We start from the raw sequence: 21364 nt of genomic DNA, 5'->3' as shown, positions 1-21364 counted from the left end.
AAGTTGAAGGCAGAACAACAAAGTAGTTCTACTTGATTTTCTGGAGGACAAGAATCTGACCTTTACTGCAATGGGCTGCACTGAATGCAGTTTTAACATCAAAAAGGAAAACAAGCTCATCAGTTACAGCTTGCAGTGCTGTTGCTCAAGTGTCAAACTCTTAAGCAGTGCTCATCAGGCATTAAAGACATTTAAATTTATTTGTGCCTGGGAAGGTTTGGTTTGTCCCTTTCTGTGCTTAAGTTTGGAAAGGAAAATTTGCGGAACAGTGTAGTCAGAGAGGAATTGTGCTCTGAACTGCTGGAAAGGAATGGGGGAATCTTGGAGAAAATATTTCACTGTTACAGGGCCCAAGCTGATCACACAGGGTCGTGGATTCTGCAGACAGAACTGGACACACGTGAGCAGGTGCTCCCAAAGTCAAAGAACCTTCAGCTTTATTTGGGGAAAAAGTTTGTTGTAGTAACACACTTACAAGAACAATATTCCTGTGTCTCTTAAGTTCAATGTTCTCTATCCAAACTTACTTGGAACAGTGACATAACCTTATTATCTCCAGCTGCAGCAGCCAAATCCAGCGCTGAGTGCCCTGCTGCATTCTTCTTCTGCACGCTTGCCTTGCAGCTGTAAATACAGAACACATTGGTTTAAACTGCTTAAATTCATTGTAAGTTACTGCACTTAGTGAAGTGGCTTGTAGGTGAACATTGATGTGGGATAACTTTGCAATTTGTGGATGCTTCTTCCTGCAGGGACACGGGGCAGGCTCTGGCCCTCCAGTGCTGCCAAGCAGGTCTGTGCTGGCAGGCTGGGGGAGCCTGCAGCTGAGCTGGGGGCCCAGCCACAGTACCTACCATAACAGGGCTCGGATGCACTCCTCTCCCTCCAGTCCCAGCAGAACTGCCTCATGGAGAGCTGTGTTGTTGTGCCTGCATGGGAGGAATGAGCAAAGTACTTATTACCTAAGGAAACTCAGCAAGTAGAACTAAGGAAAATGAATAGGAGGATACAGAACACACTAGAAGTGTGGTAGGCTTTGGTGGGGTTTATCTCTAAGTCGAAGTGGATGGAGAAGGAACTGAATAGAACAGCTTTAACAAGTTGCAAGAAATCTTCAAAGCTGGTAGCTGGAAGAAGGAGTGAGGATACTGTCATTGAAAGGAGCTCCTCCACTACAGATTTGTGGAGGAGAGGTGGGGATTTAGTTCCCTCTAAAGCTGGAACACGTGTGATTTTTTTGGGGTAAAACTTGGAAAGAGCCAAGGCAGATGATCAGAGCTCACTTACGGCCCTGACTGCTGGTCAATGTTGGCCCCTTTCTGCACCAGAGGGGAGATGGCTCCTGTGTGCTTGTTCAGGACAGCAACTGTGAGGGCAGGGCGCTCCTCCTCGCTCAGGGAGTTGGGGTCAGCTCCCTGGAACAGAGCAGAGGGAAATGGAGCTGGTAAAACCCTACAGATTCTTCAGTTTCTACCCTGCTTTTGTATTATGCCAGTTCAAGTTGGGAAATGGGCTTCATGCTCAAGGCAGAGAGAGGTTCAAAGTGTGTTGCTTTGCTTTCTTCTGAAAATGTTTGTCATCTCCTAGCTCAAAGCCAGAGTAAATGTGTGTAACAGTAGCCAAATGAGATCCCACAGCAGAAACATAGAGATTATGCTTGCTTTTGCTATACAGAGGACTGGATCCTAAACTATAAAACAGATACATTGTTCTTTCTGCTTGGCCTTGACAAACCCAGAGAAGACTGCCTTATGCACTGACCAAATAGAAATTTGGGAAGGAATCTATAAATGTAAAACAGGCCCTATCTTCTCTAAAATGCTCTTCCAGTCTGAAGACTGGTATTGCAAGGCTGTTGCCTCCTAATTGTCACTCCAAAGTTGCATTCCAGGCTAATATTCATGCAGTAAATGGCCCAAGAGTTGAAAAAGGAAACTTCAGCAAGCGTAACTTACATCACTGAGCAATTGTTCTATGAAGGGGATTCTTCCTTTCCCAGTTTGACCCAGTTCATCCAGTAGCTGTCTGGACTCTGGCTGTGGAGACACACAACAGCCAGTAACATTTCACACAGTGAAAATACAAGTAGGTGGGCCAGATTCCGCCTTGGAGTGAAAGTGAAAAATGCACACAGTGGGATGAATTCAACGTATCTGAGCCTCATTGTTACTAATCCCTGACTTTGGGAATGTCTTTCTGAATCTAAGCAAGTGTTGGGTAACCAGGGCTAATATCTCACTACTGAGGTCTTCATTCAGCAAGTGTATCTGCAAATGATTAGCTTTACATCAATGCAGCTCTCCAGGGCTGTACAAAGATCTGCTCAGCACAGTAAAATTAAACATGGGTACATGTTTAGGATTAAAGTTTGAAGCTTCCGGAACTTGTGGAAGTACTCTGTTTTAAAAATATGTATGTTTTGCCTCAGATAAGTTAGTTTACTAAATCTTAAAACAACAAACAAACAACAAAACCTAAAACCTTTTCCTTTTATTTCTTCCCAGCTTTCAACGTCCTTTTCTCATTTTGAAAGCTCAATCACTTGACCAAGCATTTTTATCTCTGGACTCATACCACAGAGCTCTGTATCTTCTCCCACCCGTTGAGTTGGCTGACTGATCCAAGCTTAGATTAATGTACATTTCCTTTTTGAAATTTTCCATGTCATTACTGACAATCCCTTTAGTAGACAGTTCTTTCAGAAAATTTGGTCTCCAGTGGAGGTTAAATCCTTGCTGCTTGCATTAAACTAGGCCTCTACAGAGTCGAATGTTGTAAAGTCAAGGAAAGATGACAATACCTCCATCTGATGTTGCTTCTGAAAAAAATCTGTAAAGAATCACTCTGCAACAGTCCTTAGGCCTAATGCAGTGTCAAAATTGAATGGGTTCAAAATGAGAGAAAAAAATCTAATTCAACTCTTAGTAGAAAAACAAATGAATTATTTTCAGTTTTGAACTAAATGTCAGTTACCAATGTTCAGGTTTTATATTAAGTTGCACTTTTATCCCCTGCCCTCAGTCAGGGTTAAAACCTTTCTATTTTAATCCTTGGATGCCCTCCTTCATGTTAGTGCTGCTCTAGAAATCTTTCCTCCTGTATTTGCAGAAGATACTTACGGAGAGCTTATATTCCTGTCCCATTACTGTTCTTGACTTGGTTCTCTTTATTTTGCCTCTTGAATAGAAAAGATTATGATCACCTCTGCCTACCAGAAAGAAAAACAAGTGTTAATTCAAAGCAAAGTCAGTATCTGAACTAGGAGGAGAGATCTGGAAATAATTTATCCACAATCAAAGCAGTATTTATCAGTTTTCTGCATGAGAGAGTGATGAAACACTTGTTGCAGATCATACTGGTTTTAACAAAAGGTTTACACAGCTCCCAGTGCAGTTGCTGCCTCTTGTCAAGTCTCAGACTGGAAGCACAAAGTGGATGAGACTTGTATGTGAATTAAGTATATCAAATGATGGTATAGGAATTTCTGAATTCTGAGGCTCACTTTACAACTGGTTGATTTAATGAAAACCTAAGTCCAAAATGCTGAGCTGTTACTAACACCAGTGGGAGACTGCAGTTCAACAACATCTCTGCAAACCAGGTCTAGGATGAATGTATTTCATAATTTCTTATCTTTGCCAAATATGCCAGAGCTGGCAGTCCATGGCAGAGCTCAGAAGTAGAGATAATATTGATATTTGTGGTTCCTATTGTAAAAGAATATGTGAAACATCTAAAGTTTTACTGCTATAATAAAAACACTGCTGTGAGCTGTGGCTGCAGTTCACTGGTCTCCTCAGCTGCTCCCTAGGGATGAAGAATTTCCAGGAATGTTAGAAAGTCTGTACATTGCTTAAATCTCAGCTCGGACACATTTTGCAACTTAAAAGATCAACTTAAATAGACACAGAATGTTTGCCTGTCTAAGCTTCCAAGCACTACTTCTGTATTCCTGGCTGCTGTATTTATGGTCTACTGTAAAGAGGGGGGAAAAAAATCTCACCAAAATTAGTCTGACTGCCATCCTGTCCATCTGTGACTTCTGTTACAGCACTTGGGTAATCATTGCTGAACTTCACTGCTCTCTTAGGATGAATATCCTGTAGAATCATCAAATGCAGGCAGTTATTATCATGTAATGCTGCTATAATCTTAGTGGCACAAAACTGTTGCAAATGAGAAAATACATAGGCTGTTAATATCAGTGTCAAATTAACACAAGACATTATCATATGTAATTGAACTCTGTTTTGAGGCAAAATTATGTGGCCTTTTTTTCTAAACCTTGTGTTAGGTATTTCTTTTGATTTAGAAAATAAAGTGACACAACCTCGCTTAATGAAATGAAGATTCTCACCAAATGGAAGTATTTCTACCACTTGAGAAATTTCATTTCTGAAATGATGTGATACAGCTTTTCAGGCTCCACATGGCAAGGTAAGCTTTCCAAGATGCCTCACAAGAGACACAGTCTGAATTTTGGATTTTTGAGATGGTAGATTTTAATCTTTGAAAAGCTAGAAATGTGTATGTCATGGTTTTTGGAAGATGGTAATTCTTGAGATGGAAGTTCCAGATTTTGAATAAAGTTAACAGGAGCTCTGACAAAAGTTATCTCCAAACTATTGGAAATTACTAAGCTTATTCCTTAAGAACACAGTTTGCAGGCTGAAAAAAAAGCAGGATCTGAGATCAAAAGCTAAGGGGTGCTAGGATCATCAAACAACATCAGCTGAAAGAAGAAAGTTAATACTAATAGCAAACTAACAAAATGTGAGATGATAGCAACGTAACTGTGAAGTCAGGCATCATCAGATAAGGCTACCTGTTCATCCAGCTCTAACAGAGAAAGAAAAAGATTCTTTTCTCTGAAGCAATAAGTTAACACCCTCTGAACAAAAGCATTTCTTGTTTAGACCTGAATTTAAAATGTATCATTACACTGCTCTAGTGACAGCTTTAGACCAGCTGCCTCTCAACAGGCCCCATCCCCTGAACTGACCTTGTTAATAGCAGCAAAATTCAATGTAATAGTGACGTCACAGTCATCTTCAGAGATGGTAGCATAATTAATCTAGAGGGAAAGAGCAGCCATTAGTATGCCTTACCAAAAAAAACCCCACAGAAGTACTTTCAGGAATAAGTCTTGCTGGTGGTGTTTGTGGTGCAGCCAATACACAAAATCACGTGTGGCCTTTACCTACTTGTGATACTGTACCAACACTTCCCATGTCAATGAGAAAGGGGCACGTGTTTTTTGAGTAACTGGAAATTTTGCAACAACTGAAATACCAAGTGAATCCAAAACTGAAATGAGGCTATATTATATGGAAGTACAGTCATTCTCCACTGAGATTTTGTAGCTGTGTAAAAGGCTGTGTTGTTCTTGGGACTTCCAGAACCAGGAGAACTGGTGGCAGCTTTAGTCACACCAGCCTGGGGAAGCACAGTCAGTATTAAAACTTTGGTACCTTTGTGTATCAATTCCTTGAGACAGTACTGCTGGCAACAAGTCTATGGGAGTCATACAAAAATGAGTGCACAGGGGATTATAAAGAATGGAATGAAGATTATATTGCAGCTGGTTAAGAATTTTGAGGTAAGGTTAATTATATTTCCAATCCACATGAAAAACTGAAAAAGCAGCATTAAACCCAGATAGCTGGCATCTGCTTTGAACTATTTCTGTTACTTTTGAGGGCACTGCTTTTAAGACAATAAACTGACAAAAGGCCAAGAAGCAGCAGGAATAGCTTTCCCTAGGCAATTTTATATTCTTCAGGCTTGTCTTTTTGAATCCTCTAGCAGAGGAAAAAAGTTGCAATGTACTGTACCTCAACTCTATTAAGCAGATATTCTCTTATATTTATAGTTATACTACAGCTTCTGAACATGCTGGTGGACAATAGGTCTCAGTGGATATAGAAATCAGGTGCAAAGTATTTACTGGAGTATCTACTCCTTAGGAAGGAGTCCTAGAAGGTTTCCACCTTCTTCCTATATAAAAGCAGCTGAGCAAAGGCTTTCTCACTCCCCTTACAGCTCTTAGGTGAGAGAATAGGAATTGCCATTGGAAAGAAAGCAGAAAAAGTCTTCAGAAAAAGACTGAGCAAAAAATGGAACAACAAAACAAGACATTTTACACAAATTACACACAAAAACAGGTCAACGTCTAAAGAAAAGGGAGACATTTATTTTCCCAGTGTTTATGTAGCAGCCACAATAATCTCATGACCCTCCATGGGAAGATACCACTCCCAAGCTCCTTCCTACCTTTCCCATTTGAGGTTCTCCAATCAGTGTTCTGAATTCAAGGTTGTTCTGGGCATAGCTTCTAAGATGAGCACAAACATGATCCAGCTGTTTTCTCCAGTAACCTGTTCACAGAGAGTTAAGCAGGAGAAAAATCCTTAAAATGTGATTAACATTCCTTCTAGTCATGTGATGGAAGATTTAAAAATAGCATAGCTGCACTGAGATAAAAAAAAAATCTGTAGAAAATTAATCTAATCAAGAAAATGAGAAGGAAGTTATACCCTAAAAAGCCAGGTGAAACACTGTATTATCCATAGGTTATATATAATTCATCCTTAGGGCCCTCTATTCACAGCAAAGCCATGTCTTGGAATGATCCTTGGGAGTCAAAACTGGTCCTGTGTGAAGGGAAAATCTCACACTATTCCAGATCATAAGAAAAGAAAAAAGTAAAACATTTAAAAAATTTTAAGTAATTGTGTGTTATTGAACTGATTCTTAGTTGATTTGGGATAACTGACAGGGAACAATAAACCAAATCTGAAAACTGCAAACACAGAAACTCAGATACACAGCATTTTGGTCTGTGTAAATTATCCTCCAAATAAATTCCTTTCAATTATATATGTGAGAGCCTATTAAAATTTTAAGCATTCCTGCTCCTTTGCCTATCAGGATCTCTGGGAGAGAGAGAGTCAGCATTCCTTTATACTGATAGAGGGCATGAAATGTGAGGGGCTGAATGAGCCTGGATTAAAAACTCATCTTAAGCTATTTAGAGCTTTTGCACCTCCTGTCCAGGCACTTCTGGAGCTCCATTCTGTTTTCATCAGAGAAAGCAACAAATGGACTTGTTCTCATTTTTAACTGACTGTTTTCAATCTAATTTTCTTTATAGCATCCTTATGGTAAGTACAGAGCACGATTCATTTTGTTGTAAATAAAATTGTGTAAGCTTGATAACCTCATTTAGCTTACACAATGAAGCTGCTCTGACCTTATCCTTTCCTTCATGTTAAGTGAAGCTTGAAACAGTGAAAAGAGACCAAGCCAGAAGAAAAGTGCAGCTTTGGCTTTTACAAGACAAAGCAAGGGCACAAGGAGTTTTGTGCTTGGAAGACTCAAGGTTGAACTGGTATGACAAACTAAACCAGCAAATCTTACTTGTTAAGCAGTTTTAAATGGATAGAAAAAGAAGAACCCACAGAACAACATAAATTGTTCCCTGCTGTGGTCTCATATGCAAAAACTAATACAAGTTGAAAGTAGTATTTAAAACATCTAAAATAGACTACTTGGTGAGTGATCTCTCTGTAGAAGTCAGTATTATTTGCAATAAAGTGGTTCATAATTAGCCCAGATCCCCAGATTTTACTTCAAAAAATCCAAATGGTCAGAAACATATTCTTGCATGGTTGATGTTTTATTAGATTTCAAAGGATTTTTGGCAGCACTGATGGAATACTTGAATCCAGGCTGCCCATAGCAGATTACATCTATATCACACTGACTTAACCTTTGTTACAGTAAAAAAGGGAAGCCTTCTTTGTAAAGCTTACCTGGTGAATGTCTTGGCTCCTGTTGAAAACAGACTGAAAGTACAGCAAAAAAAGAAACCCAGTACACACCAGAGGATTACTGGTTTGGTACTGCTGTTGTTTGCCCCTTTCTTAACTGTTTAGTATTTTTTTTTTATAATCTTCACACATGAAAAGAAGGTTAGTTAATAATTGATATGGTCAAGAAATAATAACCTCCACCATCTTATTTAATCACTTGTATTTAAAAACTTTAATATCAAATGTCTGATACTATTTTGATTGAAGAAATAATGGTCATATTTGGCATCTATAAACAAGATTTTCCTGGGTGATAGTGCATGGTCATGTTGATGCAGGTAGTTTCAAGCCATGTATACAACTCAGCATGAACTGACTGTAAGAGACATTTATTTTTTGATTTATGGAATGAAATATGTTACTCAGTCCTGGGCAGGATCTAATGGAGAATACATTACACAGTGCAACTTCAACAAAGTTACCTCTGCTAAGTGGATAAAAATGAAAAGAATTCAAATGGAGTTCAGAATTTCTTCCCTCCCTTTCCCAGTGACAGCAGTTCTCACTCACATGGCAAGAGCTGTACTTCTGACAGAGATATACAAATAATCTGTGTTACTTTGCTTTTTTCTTGGCACCATTAGGGGCCAATCCTCTCTTATCTCTGACTAAATTAAGCTCCCTGACATGTTGAGTCAAGTGTTGTATTTCCTACAGTGATGCCTAAAAGAACATGCCACATTTCAGAGGAAGGGAGGAGGAAAACAGATTTCCCCACTGATTATTTTAAAAATCAGAGTCCATCTGAATACAGATACACAAAATCAAAAGAGGAATTTCTAACATTCTTTAGCAACCTTTACTACCCAACAGAAAATGAATTCTGATAACAGCCTGAGGGGTTGACCATCTGATTGCTGAAGAGAGCTAGATGGGAAAGTGGATCTAAAAGAGTAACTGCTCCTTCAAACCAGGGTTTGGTGCTGTAATCATTTAAAATTAACTTGTTCTATGGATTGCCCAGCTGGACTGCCCTGTGAGATTAAAGCCAATTTTACCCACTAAGCCATTTATTAGATCCTTAATTAATACAGATGGACTGTCTTCAAGGGTTTGGGATCCAGAAAGCTGAAGATTTCTCAGGATAGTAAAACTAAAACCTCAAAATGTCAAGCATTTAATGACAGCAAACGGTCAAGTGGTTCCACAAAGAACAAAGTGACCACAAAAGTCACTTGGAAAGAAAGCTGTCTGTAGTACTGATACTTCTCCTACTGTAGTCTGGGAGAGGAAAGACTCTTCAGTGAGTGATGTTTTCATAATCCTACTAAGAATGCCTTCCTTTAGTCTTTGCTTCTGAAGTTTCTACAATTTATTCCACAACAGCACCCCAAACAAGTTCCTCATGTAGACAAGCTTCATCATATTTTCAAGAGCTCTGTCCCCTGTGTCTCAGAGTTTTGTTTATCAGTATCCCTGCAGGTGCCATCACAGCTCTACCTGAAGTTCACATTGCAGGGGCTGTGGGGGGTGCTGGGAACTGGGAGCTGTGCAGTGGTTTCCAATTCACATAGAGGACACCTGCCTCCAGTCTTGTGGGATCTGAGGAAATCAAACTACTGCCAAATTAGTATGGCTGCACAGGGCTCAGTAGCCACAATTTTGATATTTCTGATAGTTTTCTTTCAGCTATTGGTGGAGATCAGTGATTAAATTCTAAGGCAGTGCATTTACAAGTGACTGGTGGGAAGATAGACTTGTAAAGATGTAAATCAGTGTCCTACTGATGCCACATTCCATAGACTATAATATTTTCAAGAAAAAGCAAGGTCATAAATTGTTTAGAAATTATAAAATCAGAACTTCTAACCTTTTCCAGGACTAATGGCTGTCAGGAGAGGCTTGTGATCACTCATCTTTTCCACCTTTTCTTTTTGTGAAATCAGCTCAAGCTCCTTCTTTTCCAGCAGTTTGCTGGATGGGTAAAAAAGTCCAATGGTTTGGGTTCCTTTATCTTCTCTTTCTGTTAGTTCTGTCCTTGATTTGGGCAAGAAAACAGGACAAGGTTGCCAGGCAACTTGAGCCTGTAATTGTTTTGCCTGTGGGAGGTGGAGGAGAAGGGAAAATATAAGTAATACAGATGTAATTCAATGGCTTACAAGCATAACTTAACCAGAACACTACACCAAATTGTAAGGGAATGAAAAAGCTAGCAGGAAGAATCATTAACAATTTTTTATTTTAATTACCAGTCTGTAACAACAAGGCAACTTACCACAAATATTCAAGCAAAATCCAAATTCTTCATGATTGCCAGGAGACATGTATGCTTTTGTAGGGCAAAAGCTGGCCTTGCTAAGTATTGGGCTCTTCCTTAAAATAGAGTTTTAAAAACACTACTACATTTGCATGAAATAGTATCAGCAGGCCACAAATAATTCACAACTAATAACATAGAAGTACTTAAAGAGCTAAGATCAGTACTTTTGAAAGGCTGATCATTTCTCACTTTGCCATTTAGAAAGAGGCTGGATCAAGGCCTTGAGCTGAGGCTGCTGTTCAGCAGAAAGCAGAACCAAGGGGTTTGTCCTTGTGCTCCTAGTCCACAGCATCGCCCAAGGAAATGAATGGAGTTGTGCTGATCCACACCCACAATGGAGCAGCCTCTCAGCTGTGTTCAAACCTGGCTTTGTAACACTGTGTCCCACCTGAGCAGATCCCACTGAGTCCCCACGATCCATGGGACTGGCAGGAGAGCTGTGCCTGGATGGGGACTCTATGAAGATACCACAGGACACGCAGAAGCGAGCATAGGGCTGGTTGCTGGTACCACACTTGGAACAGGAAAAGTAGGATGGAGGAGGTCCAGGCTGTAAAGTTCAATGCAATATCTGTCACTAGAGAAGCATAGGATGAATGACTCCAGAATGATAAGAGCAGAGGAATGAATTAAAAGGAAGTAAATACCACCCTGAGTCCCTTGGTACAGTACAGGACTAATGGTTATTTATGCATATAAGGGAGTGTTTTAAATTTTATGTGCATTCAGCTCACAGAAAATAAATTCTCCTCAAGTGTGGTCTTAGGTAGAAGCACTGTACAAGGGGAAACTGTTTACATTGATTGTAACTCTACTGGGCAGCAGCTAAGTACTTGTTTTTATTGAAGTTAAGGAGGCCTTCAGTTAAAACAATTGCATGCATCGTCTCATATCTGGTAATTGCCTGTATTGGTGGTTATAGGCCAGAGTTGTTATGGGAAAACTTGCATTAGGTTAGCCTACACTTTAACCTTTGATGGGTAAATTACTTTGCCTGAGCACAGGGCTGTTGCATCTCAGCTGATGCAATGATGGTGCTTGTTGACCCGTGATCATTTGTTTGCAACTCTAAACCCTTGGGTCACTGACTGATGTGGGGTTGGGATGTCTTGTAAACCTTTCATTTTTCCATACGCAATCCTCTATGCTCTAAGCAGGTATATTGATAACAACACTGTTTACTGACTGACAAGAGTTTTGCACCGAGAAGTCTGACATGGCTGCAGAGAAGCAGCAGCCGGTTTGTCCCACAGACAGCAGGAGCACATGCCTTGGCCCCACACCAGGCACAGAAGCGGGCGTTGCTCTGGTTCACGCCGTTGCACTTTGAGCACAGAGCCGTCTTCCTTTGCTGGCCCTGCTGAGGTGGGCAGGAGTCTCCTCCAAATGTGGGCTAATAAAACAAAACAAGCATTAGGGAGAAAAATGCTTCTCATGAAGAAAAGTCCACAAGCCTAATAAGGAGAAAGAGGAGAGCAAGCTGCTCTGACAACATAAAGTAATATTCAGCCTAAATGAATTATTGCAGCTCAGAATGAGCAACAGAGTGACTCGGGTCAAACCTGTAATTTTGTTTTTCATTACAAAACCATGATAAAATGTAGCATTAATTAATTTGAAAATATTTTTAGCAGAACTAGCACCAAAAAATAAGAACCTTGTCAATGGTGTGCTTTTAAACTGAGTATTTATTAATAGGGCCCTATGTATAAGTACAGACAAAATAAAGATGGAGGTGTCTCTGCTGATAAACTTGAATTTTCAAATCCAACACAAAATCTTCTTTGTACCTTTCTTTTTAGTAGTATGGCAGGGAGAATGCATTCAGGCAAGGAGTTTCCTCACAGTTTGGAATTTGCTGCATAATACTTTTTTTCACTCTTTTGCCTTGTGCGAATTATGTATTACCCAACTTTCCTACAATTAACTTATATGAGTAAGTAAAAGAAAACAGGTTTTTCATCTGAAACTTTTGGAGCTTCAGTACAGATCCCAGTTACGACAAATAGGACTTAAAAATGTTTTGTTATGTTTTGCCTCAAGGCTTATGTAGTTTATTTTCTCTACAAGTCAGGAATATGGATAAGGGACAGAACCCAAGGACAATTATTTTGATTACACCACAACAAAATAGCCCTGTTTTCATCTGTGGTCTGCATTGCAATTTAAACAATGTAATTTGGGAGTTCAGTTAGAAGATAAATCTTCCAAAAGCACAAGTCTAAATATATTCTAAATCTAAATTATTTAATAGCCATTAATAATAATATCAGCATTATTACTATTAATTATTCCAAAATACTATTGTTATCACTAATTAATCACTATTATTAGTAAAATTTCTGATTACTATTAATAATTCTTAGTAAGTATTTAACTTTCTCAGCTGATACAGGTCTCACATTCAAGTCACATGCCTAACTACATATGCAGCTACATATTATGTACACATATATCTGCATTCAGTGAAGCAGCTAAACATACATTTATCTTAGGTAAGTACAGAATCCTACTGAAACTCACTTTCAAATAACACTTCAGTGCCTATACAAGAGACTTTTGCCTCTAGCTACAGACAGTTTTAGAACTCAGAAGATAACCATTAATCAGAAGATTTTAATTTGCAAACCATTATTATTCTATCATTTTTGTATTTATCACAACCTGGAGAGGTGGAACGTGCCAGACATTTTTAATACAAGACTTTTCAGAACTGAAAGTAAAATTCTTCTAAGGAACCAAGCTAAACAGGGAGTTGAAACAGAGCAATTTTAGAGGTAATATTTCAGTGCTTTTCTCACCTCTGTGCAGAGTCACAGCCAAATACAAGCATGCTAGCTGTATGCATGTAGGAGAAGCAGCAAATGGAGATAAGAAAAATAATGTAAAAGTGGAGATATGAAAAATAATGTAAAACTATATTCTATTTTCAGAAAATAACTGAAATCAGTGTGAATGATGTTCCTGATGTATATACTCAACTTTTCTACTGCAATTGAAAGTAATCTGGATGCAAACAAGACTCCCTTGGAGTCAAGACTACTCATTTTCTAAGAGCCTTCTGAGCTTTCTCAATGGCATTCACAACACTGACTTCCATGTCAGAAACTTGAAGGCATAAGAGACATGTTTAGCTGGACATTTGTGGTGAAACTTCTGAGGGAGGACTGGGCTTAAATATGACATGGGGGAGAGAATCTCTGCTTTGGTAACACAGGGACACATGGACATGACTTCAGTTTTCCAAAGGTAAAGGATGTTCTGCTTTGGTTTGATTAACCCAGTGTGATTGAAGTCTTACCATCTGTACTTCAGGCAGTTTGCTCTCACAAGTCGCACAGTGTTTATGGTGAAGAGGATTTCCTGTGCCACACACCTGACAAATGACTTTGCCCTTTTAAACAGAGAGAGAATACATTTCACATCTGATAACTGTGAACAAGAAGACAAAGACTTGATCTTTCAAACTGCTGGGGTTATTCATTCCTGCAGATAGAAGAGATCCTTCAAGTCTGGGCTGTTTCACACTTTAGTTAGGCCATGCTGCCTGGTCATCACACGGTGACTATTTGTTTTAAACTATGGGATAGTTTCCTCAGGAGATTAAGTATCAATACCTCCAGATCTTTACATACACTAGTGTCTGTTTAGTCACTACACTCACACAAAACAGACAGCCCAGTATCTGCAAAGAAAATTATTAATAATATAATATAATACCATGAGGTGCCTTAAAAGACCTCTACAAGGTCTTGGCACAGTCACTATTAACAACTGAGTTTCTACCAGAGCTAAGAATAATTAGTCTGCTATTTTGATGTTGCCACTAAATAGTTTAGGTCTGCCTCTGCACCTACATCAGGGGTGCCATAAAACATTACATTTAGGACAATGCCTATAATCCACTGGTGGTGGGTTGACCTGGCTGGAGGCCAGGTGCCCACCAAAGCCATTCTATCGCTCCCCTCCTCAGCTGGACAACTAAGAGAAAATACAATGAAAGGCTCATGAGTTTAAGGGCAGGGAGAGATCACTCACTGATTGCTCTCAGGTGAAAACCAGACTCATCTTGGGCAAAGTCATTGAATTTATTACAAATCAAATCAGAGTAGGAAAATGAGAAATAAAATCAAATCTCAAAAAACACCTTCTCCCCACCCCTCACTCCTTCCTGGGTTTAACCTTCCTCCTGATTCTCTATCTCCTGCCCTCCTCAGCAGCGCAGGGAAATGAGGGTTATGGTCAGCTCATCACACATTGCCTCTGCTGCTTCTTCCTTCTCAAGGGAAGTATGTCCATGTCTTTCTTGTACTGGGGAACCTTTAATCCTTTTTTCCATTCAAACTGTTTTTAATCCTACTAACTCTTAAAGGTGACCATAATGTAATTATACAAAGCCAGGTTGGATCAAAATATTTGTAACGAAATCACTTGTTAGAAAAATGCATACCAGGAGTTAAATCACTATTTTGTTTTACTTATTCTCAATTACCTTTATGCAGATGTTGTTTTGGGGCTGCAGCTGTGGAGCTATTGGTGACTCACAGATAATGCAAGTGGGTGTATTCATTGGCACAAGATGTCTGCATTCGAGGCATGGTGCCATCTGAAGGAAAAGCCACACCACAGTTGTGTTAAGGAGCATAATGGGATCATTAAGGTTATAATGAGATTTCAGTATTTTCCCAGCTGGAGTCTCAGCAGCAAGGTCACTGGAGACATAGCAACTGACAGCAACTGATACTGATACTGATCCTTAAAAATCATAGTATCATATTGAGAAAATATGAAGACATCTGGAAAGACAATGCCAGAAAGGTACTGAGGTAGTTTTCAATAAAATTAAAATGCTACTATAAAAAATGTACAAGTAGTTGAAATTCTCCTAATTATGGACCTAATCTAAAGAGGTGGTGAATCTCGGTCATTACTTAAAACTACAGTATTGCCCCAGACCAGACAACTTTCTGATGATACAGGAAGGGAAACACACCATGGACTTGTTAGATTAGGTTAATATCTGTTGGGAAGAGCTTAGGGAAGACAGTTACAGGCACCACTGCAAAAACGTGGTGCTCTTATATATGCCCACACATGCCACCATTTAAGGTTTCAGGATTGGTACTGTTTCCTGACACAGGCAAATAGAACAATTTACTTTTTCATTGTTTTCCTTATTAGAATACATGACACTTGAAGAAATCTGTGGGTAATTTTGCCCATGGTTAACGGTTTATGGTTATCTATGGTTAATTGGAGGAATTTCATTGAGTCCAGTGCTAAAGGTATCGAGCAGAACAAAGCAATTAGAGCAGAACTTCCAAATGAAAGTGGGACTGAGTAACAGGTTTGCCAGTGCTGACTGTGTAACTTGCAGAGGCTGTCGTTCTCTTCAAGGATGATGTGTGGATTGCTATGATGTTCTGCTGACCTGTGTTCCTTCGGGGAGTGGGAAGCGCTGGACTGGCACAGGGGGGATCAGAGATCCACATTTCTGGCAGAAGTGAGCCAAGGGGTCAGACAGGCGAGGGGCAGAACAGTGTGCACATCTGAAAATAAGAGCAAACTGGCTGAGCTTGTTTTAGTATTGCACTGCTGCATAATAATGAATAATCTGGAACTTGTTGTGACAGGACTTAGGCCACCAGTTTCTCAGTTGTGATTTCCCAGCTGTGGTGGGACACCAGACCATGCCCCAACATCTATAATATGAAGTTCTGAACTCTAAACAGCTTTGCAAGGTAGAAAGCTCTCTGGCTGCTCTGGAGTTTCATACTTTGCTCCTCATCATGAGAAGTAAACAGGTCTCCTGACAGGCAGTCTGTGTCAGGCCTCACTGCTGCACCACGAGGAGCCACTGATGTAGATCAGAACCTTTTCAATACTGATAAGCATTAAAGTCCTGTGAGACTACTCCAGTGAGCAGTGTTCACCTACAGCACTGAGGGTGTACTACAATTTGAAAAGAGAGTTTATTCGCTGATCCTATGGGTGTTAGGAATTTTTTTAAGTGATGATGAGACAGCTGATAACTGACAGTTGAAAACTACATTTAAGAGAAAGAATTTTTAAAGTCCTACCTAGATTATACTCTCCACTTATGAGCCAGTGTCTGTCTTTGCCTTCTGAATTTTTACAGAGGCCCATAGCATTATCAGCTTGGTTGCAAAAGCCTAAGATACTTTCCAAAGGACCAGTATGTTAAAAGGAGAAGTCACTTACTTAAGAAAATCTGTTTCACTCTGGATCCTTGACACTTGTGTGCTTGCTAAGCTTTTCTGGCTAGTCACTGCAGAGGAACTTGAAAACTGAAATAAAGGTAATTCTTCAGGCTTTAGAAAGGAAATATTTGCAAATGCATATAAAAATAGCAAAATCAGCTAGAGATGTAATTTGAAACAAACTGCACTTAAACACACTGCTTTGAGGAGTACCTACTACCCTTGATTCCCCCATTAGTGGCATTAAGGACCCACAGCTTCTTCCAATAAAAATAAATCAATGCCTTGCCATTTACTGCCACCACAGCATTACCGAATATTGAGTTTAAAGTATGAACTTGCCAACATACAGCAGTAAGTATTTGCTGACTGTGGATTCAGGAATGTATTAGAAGAGAATTAGTAGGAATGCAGTCACTGCTCATTTCCTTTGCCTGGCTTTGTCCCTGCTGATAACCATGTCCTGCTTTGGGCATTCCCAGTCTAGTGCATCATTACCATTACATTTAAATCAGGACTGTAGAATACATGCAAAGGCATTAATAGCTGAGAGAGATCACAAATCTCCACCTCCTCCTTTTTTAGACCTCTGTCCTGATGACAGCCGTGTACAGTTTTCGTCAGCTTACCCCTCTGCTCACCTGCAATGACTCCATTGGTTGTGCTGAGGTGGATTCCCCTCTGTACTCTGTGGTTCCCAAACGACTGGCAAGGAGCTGTGGTCCTTGAGAGGAACTGTGAGAAGGCTTTCTGTCTGTTTCCAAGATTAAAATTACAATTCTGTTATTCCACTGTCACCCACTTCATGCAGTTAATATCTATCTGAACATGAATGTTACATACTCTTGCTAAACATATTTAAAAACATACTTGGCATCCACATTTCGGGTTCAAATAAGCTGCATGGAATTATAGGAAGTTAAACTAGAAGAAACCCCATACCTCTCTGACAGAGCTTACTTTAATGTTTTAATTTATTTACAGTTTTCTTCCTTCCTGCATGCTCAAAAAACCCAGTTCCTACAAGTAAATTAATGAGTAAACATTAATACAATTCCCTGCTCTTAAACAGTCCCATTGCTGTTGCCATGGAATAAGAGGCTTTATCTACAGAGAAAATCTGGGTCAAGCTTTCATTTCTGCTTTGTGTATTTATTTTGGAATCTTACTGCAAGCAAACATCAGTAAAGAAGTGCTGTAAAGGATTTGCAATCCCATTAATTTAACAGCATTTTCTGGCACAAAGGGAAATACAGACCAGGCCTTGTTGTGTTGCTGAGAAATGAATGACATTTTAATATGTTTTTAAGAAGTAATGTGAAATGTATGGAGGGTAAGTTTTGTTCTCTATTTGCAGTGGTGAGCAATTGAAACTGGAATTTCCAGAGGATGTTCTGTCTTCTGAGATGGTTTTAAAATTACCCACACTTTACAAGTGATACAAGAGGAAAACTCTATACTATTTTCTGCTAGAACAGAAGACTATCTCAGTTTTATGAAGTAATACTGTACCTTGAAGGTCTTGGGGTGTTTGATCCCAGGCAGGCTTGATTTCCACATTCAGTCTATTCTTCTTAGGTTTTGTAGTAAACATTCCACCTTCCTTATTCTAAAAAGTAATTCCATTTGAATTACAAATAAAATTTTTGCATTTGTGCTAATCATCTCTTGCTATAGTTATTTGTTAAAATTTTAGAAGTACATGCTCAAGCTATTTTTTTTCAATGCAAGCATTTGAAAAGCTTAAATTATAAATGTATTTTTAAAATACTTGACCTCAATTGGTCATAAAATATCATGGGGGGAAAAGAAGCATCCCCTTGAAACGGTAATATTACAAAAAGGATCAAAGCAGCAAAGATGGACAAACAGAGAAAATAAGATATGTAAATAAAACTGGCAGTCAAAGCTTAATCTCTAAATAATATCATATATACAACATTTTATATTCACAAAAGGGGTTACAATTGCTAAAACTTACCTGTGTGGCCATATCTTTTAGGAAATTCTTGTCATCATCTTCAACAGGGAAAAGCATGTTTGGTTGCTGGTACTCTACCACAAACACCTTTGTTACAACTGAACTCTCCCTGTAGTCCCTGAAAATCAATGTTCACAAAGCTAAGAACCTGCCACAGACTTGTGTGCTGCAACAAGTAAATCACTGATGGATGTGGCTCTTCAGGTGGAACATCCCTTCCAAGCTTGGCAGTCATTATTTCAGTAGAATTGAGCAATATTTATTTGATAAATCAACTGTCATTCTCTAACACCTATTAAATTACAACAGTAACATTAAAATTGCTGAAAATATCCAAACCACTCTGTCATTCTAGAGTATCTCTCAGCACACCTGAAAATGGCCTAATAAAAACCAGACTGGAAACAAGTGTAAATCTAGGTACTGATAGCAAGAAAATAAACATAGGCCTCGGTTTTGTGTGTTATATAATGTTGTTATATCCCAGTGCAGACACAAGGCACACTCTGGCTACAGGTGGAGCTAACAGGGAACAGTGAGCACAAAGCTCCAAGTGGAGTGGAAGTTTTTGCTCCCTTGGAAGTAAAAGATAACACAACACAGTATAGACAGAGAATTTATGTGTCCTCTCTCTGTCTCTAAGCGTGAAGTTAGTTTGGACAAAGTCAGTGGCTGTGCAGCAAAATCCAATTTTCTTTCTATGTATTGTATTTTTGCTTCACCCAACATTGTAATTAAGCTGTGAGGTTCAGCAGTCTGTGATCCTTTGGGAGAAACGAAACAAACTCCTGGGAAGACCAACTTCTATAAATCCATTCAACCACTAGATGACCCCAGAAAACACCACCGTGGTTCCTCTGCTTTTTCTGATGATCTCACTCCAAAGGATGAGCTCTCAGTGTAGTACAGTAGTTTCTCACCCACAGCCTCCATGGATCATTGGACACCCACAGTCCAGGAGATAACATCCAAGAGGTAATCCAACCACACAAACACTTGATGGATAAAAAGCATCCTGAGAAAGACATGTCAATGCAATTCATGAGGACCATTTAGATTGCAAACTGCCTGGGAAAAGGCTCATCTCTCACCTGCAAGGTATGGAAAGCTTTAAACAACACGACTGCAAGCTATGACAGGGATATCTGTCCCCTGCCAAAGCAGGATTAAAATAAAACAGGATACTCACTTTGTAACTGCCAGGGCCTTGACCATTATTTTCCCCACTGGTAATAAGATAGGACCCTTATACTCCAAAGTGTTACGCGCCCCATGGCCAGGTTTCCTAATGAGTTCTGGTTTACTTCCATCTAAAGTGTAATAAATAGAGGCCCCTGGTGTATCTGAAAGAAACAGAGAAAGTAATTCCTCAGACTGTAGGCAACCTTGGAAAAACAAAGCACTCACTACTGTGCTTGATTTTTCTCACATAAAGAAAATAAAGCAGTTCTATAAGTGACCGAATGTTTGGGACCAAAACTGTTCCTCCCATGAAAAATCCTTTACTCATAAAAAGCAATTTCATTGGAAGCAGTATTCGTGACAGCAAAGTAGCTGTGCAATGGTTTTGCATGAAAACATTGCAGCAGCTTGTCTGTTCCAATGACAGAAAGGATATTTTCTGCCACAGCGAAAGGTGACAATTCAAAAATTGTAATGACAATGTTGGGAGTGAGCCTAGCCCAGGATCCTTTCAAGCACTGTTTTTGCAGTCAAAGCAAAATGCAACAGCTTAAAAGTTTGGCCTTGGAAGCAATTAAGGCTGCTCACACATACAACTTTTATGTCAGTAATATTGTTTGAATGCATAAAATTACATGCAAGGACACTTGGTGCATCAAACCTGTTGGTTAATTTTATAAGTTCCTTAATGAAATGCACACTCCAAAATTCATACTTAAATGCAAAGAAAGCATAGAGGCCAAACATTTCAAATGGACACATAAGTAAGGTTTGAGATGGAGTCAAACCTCTTGTTCATACCTGATTTTATTTCTATGAGAGTATTTGTGTCTATTTCCCGTTGAGCTTTCCCTGGAGGTGGAATTCGAAGTGGGATGATCTGAGGAACTGAGACAGAGCCAGCTGTCATTTTTCTCAGCAGTGATCTTTAAAATGGAAAAATAAAAAGGCAGACAATAATCTTTCTAAACAGAAGAATGCACTGAGAAATACAGCCTCTTAGCATGACTCCTTGTCTTTGTTTCTCTTAAAAGAGAGAACATTGGATTCTTGAAACCATCCTGTGACTGTGATCCTGGGTGTTTGAGCTAGAACAGCTTTAGCACCATATGTCAGTGATATATGGCAGGAGTAAGGAACAGGAATCTCCACCCTAATCATGTCAGATGTGAAACCAGCCTCATTTCATTATGGCCCCCTAAATAAATACAGGATGTCCTGAAAAGGACTACAGAAAAACAGCTATTGCTTAAGCTTATGCCAGTTATCACGTGAATCAAGAATATATCCCTAAAACAGGTGCCAAACCCGATTTATCCTAGTGTACACAGTCATTATCATGTTGTGTAATTCAAGAATGAAAAATTGCATTTGGGTATGATGGCATTTTACAAAATGAAGAGACGTACTCCAGATCTTGGGAATTGATGCTCAGGGCCAGGAAACACGTCTATACTACAAGGATTTGGTTTTGTAATCAACCCTCCAGTGCTCCAGAAACAACTCTTATGCTGCTCACCAATGCAGGCAGGGAGGGTCACTCCCCACCCTCTCTGGACAATCTGTCCCAGTGCTCAGTCACCCTCACAGGAAAGAAGTTCTTCCTCACGTTCAGGTGGGACTTCCTGTGCCCCAGTTTCTCTCTGTTGCCTCTTTTCCCATTTCCGGGCACCACCGAGCAGAGCCTGGTCCATTCTCTGACATACACCCACCAACTACGGGCGGATCAGATCTTTACCTGACCTGAGCGGGTTGACAGCTTTCCCCTCATGCTCCCCACCTGCTCTCGGCACACCTGGGCCAAAGGTACACGGGGTTCCGCTCCAGCCTCTTGGGATCGTATGCC

General features: G+C 39.6%; 1 protein-coding gene across 1 annotated transcript; it reads right to left on the bottom strand.

Moving 5' to 3' along the window:
• Positions 1 to 503: 503 nt before the first annotated feature.
• On the bottom strand, positions 504 to 21196 carry DZANK1 (double zinc ribbon and ankyrin repeat domains 1; the record flags this gene model as incomplete). Its single annotated transcript, XM_082277267.1, has 21 exons — positions 21060 to 21196; positions 20320 to 20444; positions 19526 to 19679; positions 18337 to 18454; positions 17868 to 17964; positions 16997 to 17109; positions 16357 to 16442; positions 15566 to 15683; positions 14627 to 14740; positions 13436 to 13528; positions 11405 to 11527; positions 10523 to 10684; positions 9685 to 9913; positions 6274 to 6377; positions 5003 to 5074; positions 4004 to 4100; positions 3120 to 3208; positions 1956 to 2036; positions 1288 to 1415; positions 855 to 929; positions 504 to 624 (listed from the first exon to the last, which is right to left on the bottom strand). Exons 2-21 carry the CDS (start codon positions 20426 to 20428, stop codon positions 504 to 506), a joined length of 2283 nt encoding a protein of 760 aa, XP_082133393.1. The 5' UTR covers positions 20429 to 20444; positions 21060 to 21196.
• Between the last annotated feature and the right edge of the window lie 168 nt (positions 21197 to 21364).

Source organism: Coloeus monedula (assembly GCF_965178545.1).
Source record: "Coloeus monedula genome assembly, chromosome: 2".
NCBI classification, from domain to species: domain Eukaryota; kingdom Metazoa; phylum Chordata; class Aves; order Passeriformes; family Corvidae; genus Coloeus; species Coloeus monedula.
Note: the sequence above shows the minus strand (reverse complement) of the source record. Positions and strands in the feature narration are given on the sequence as shown.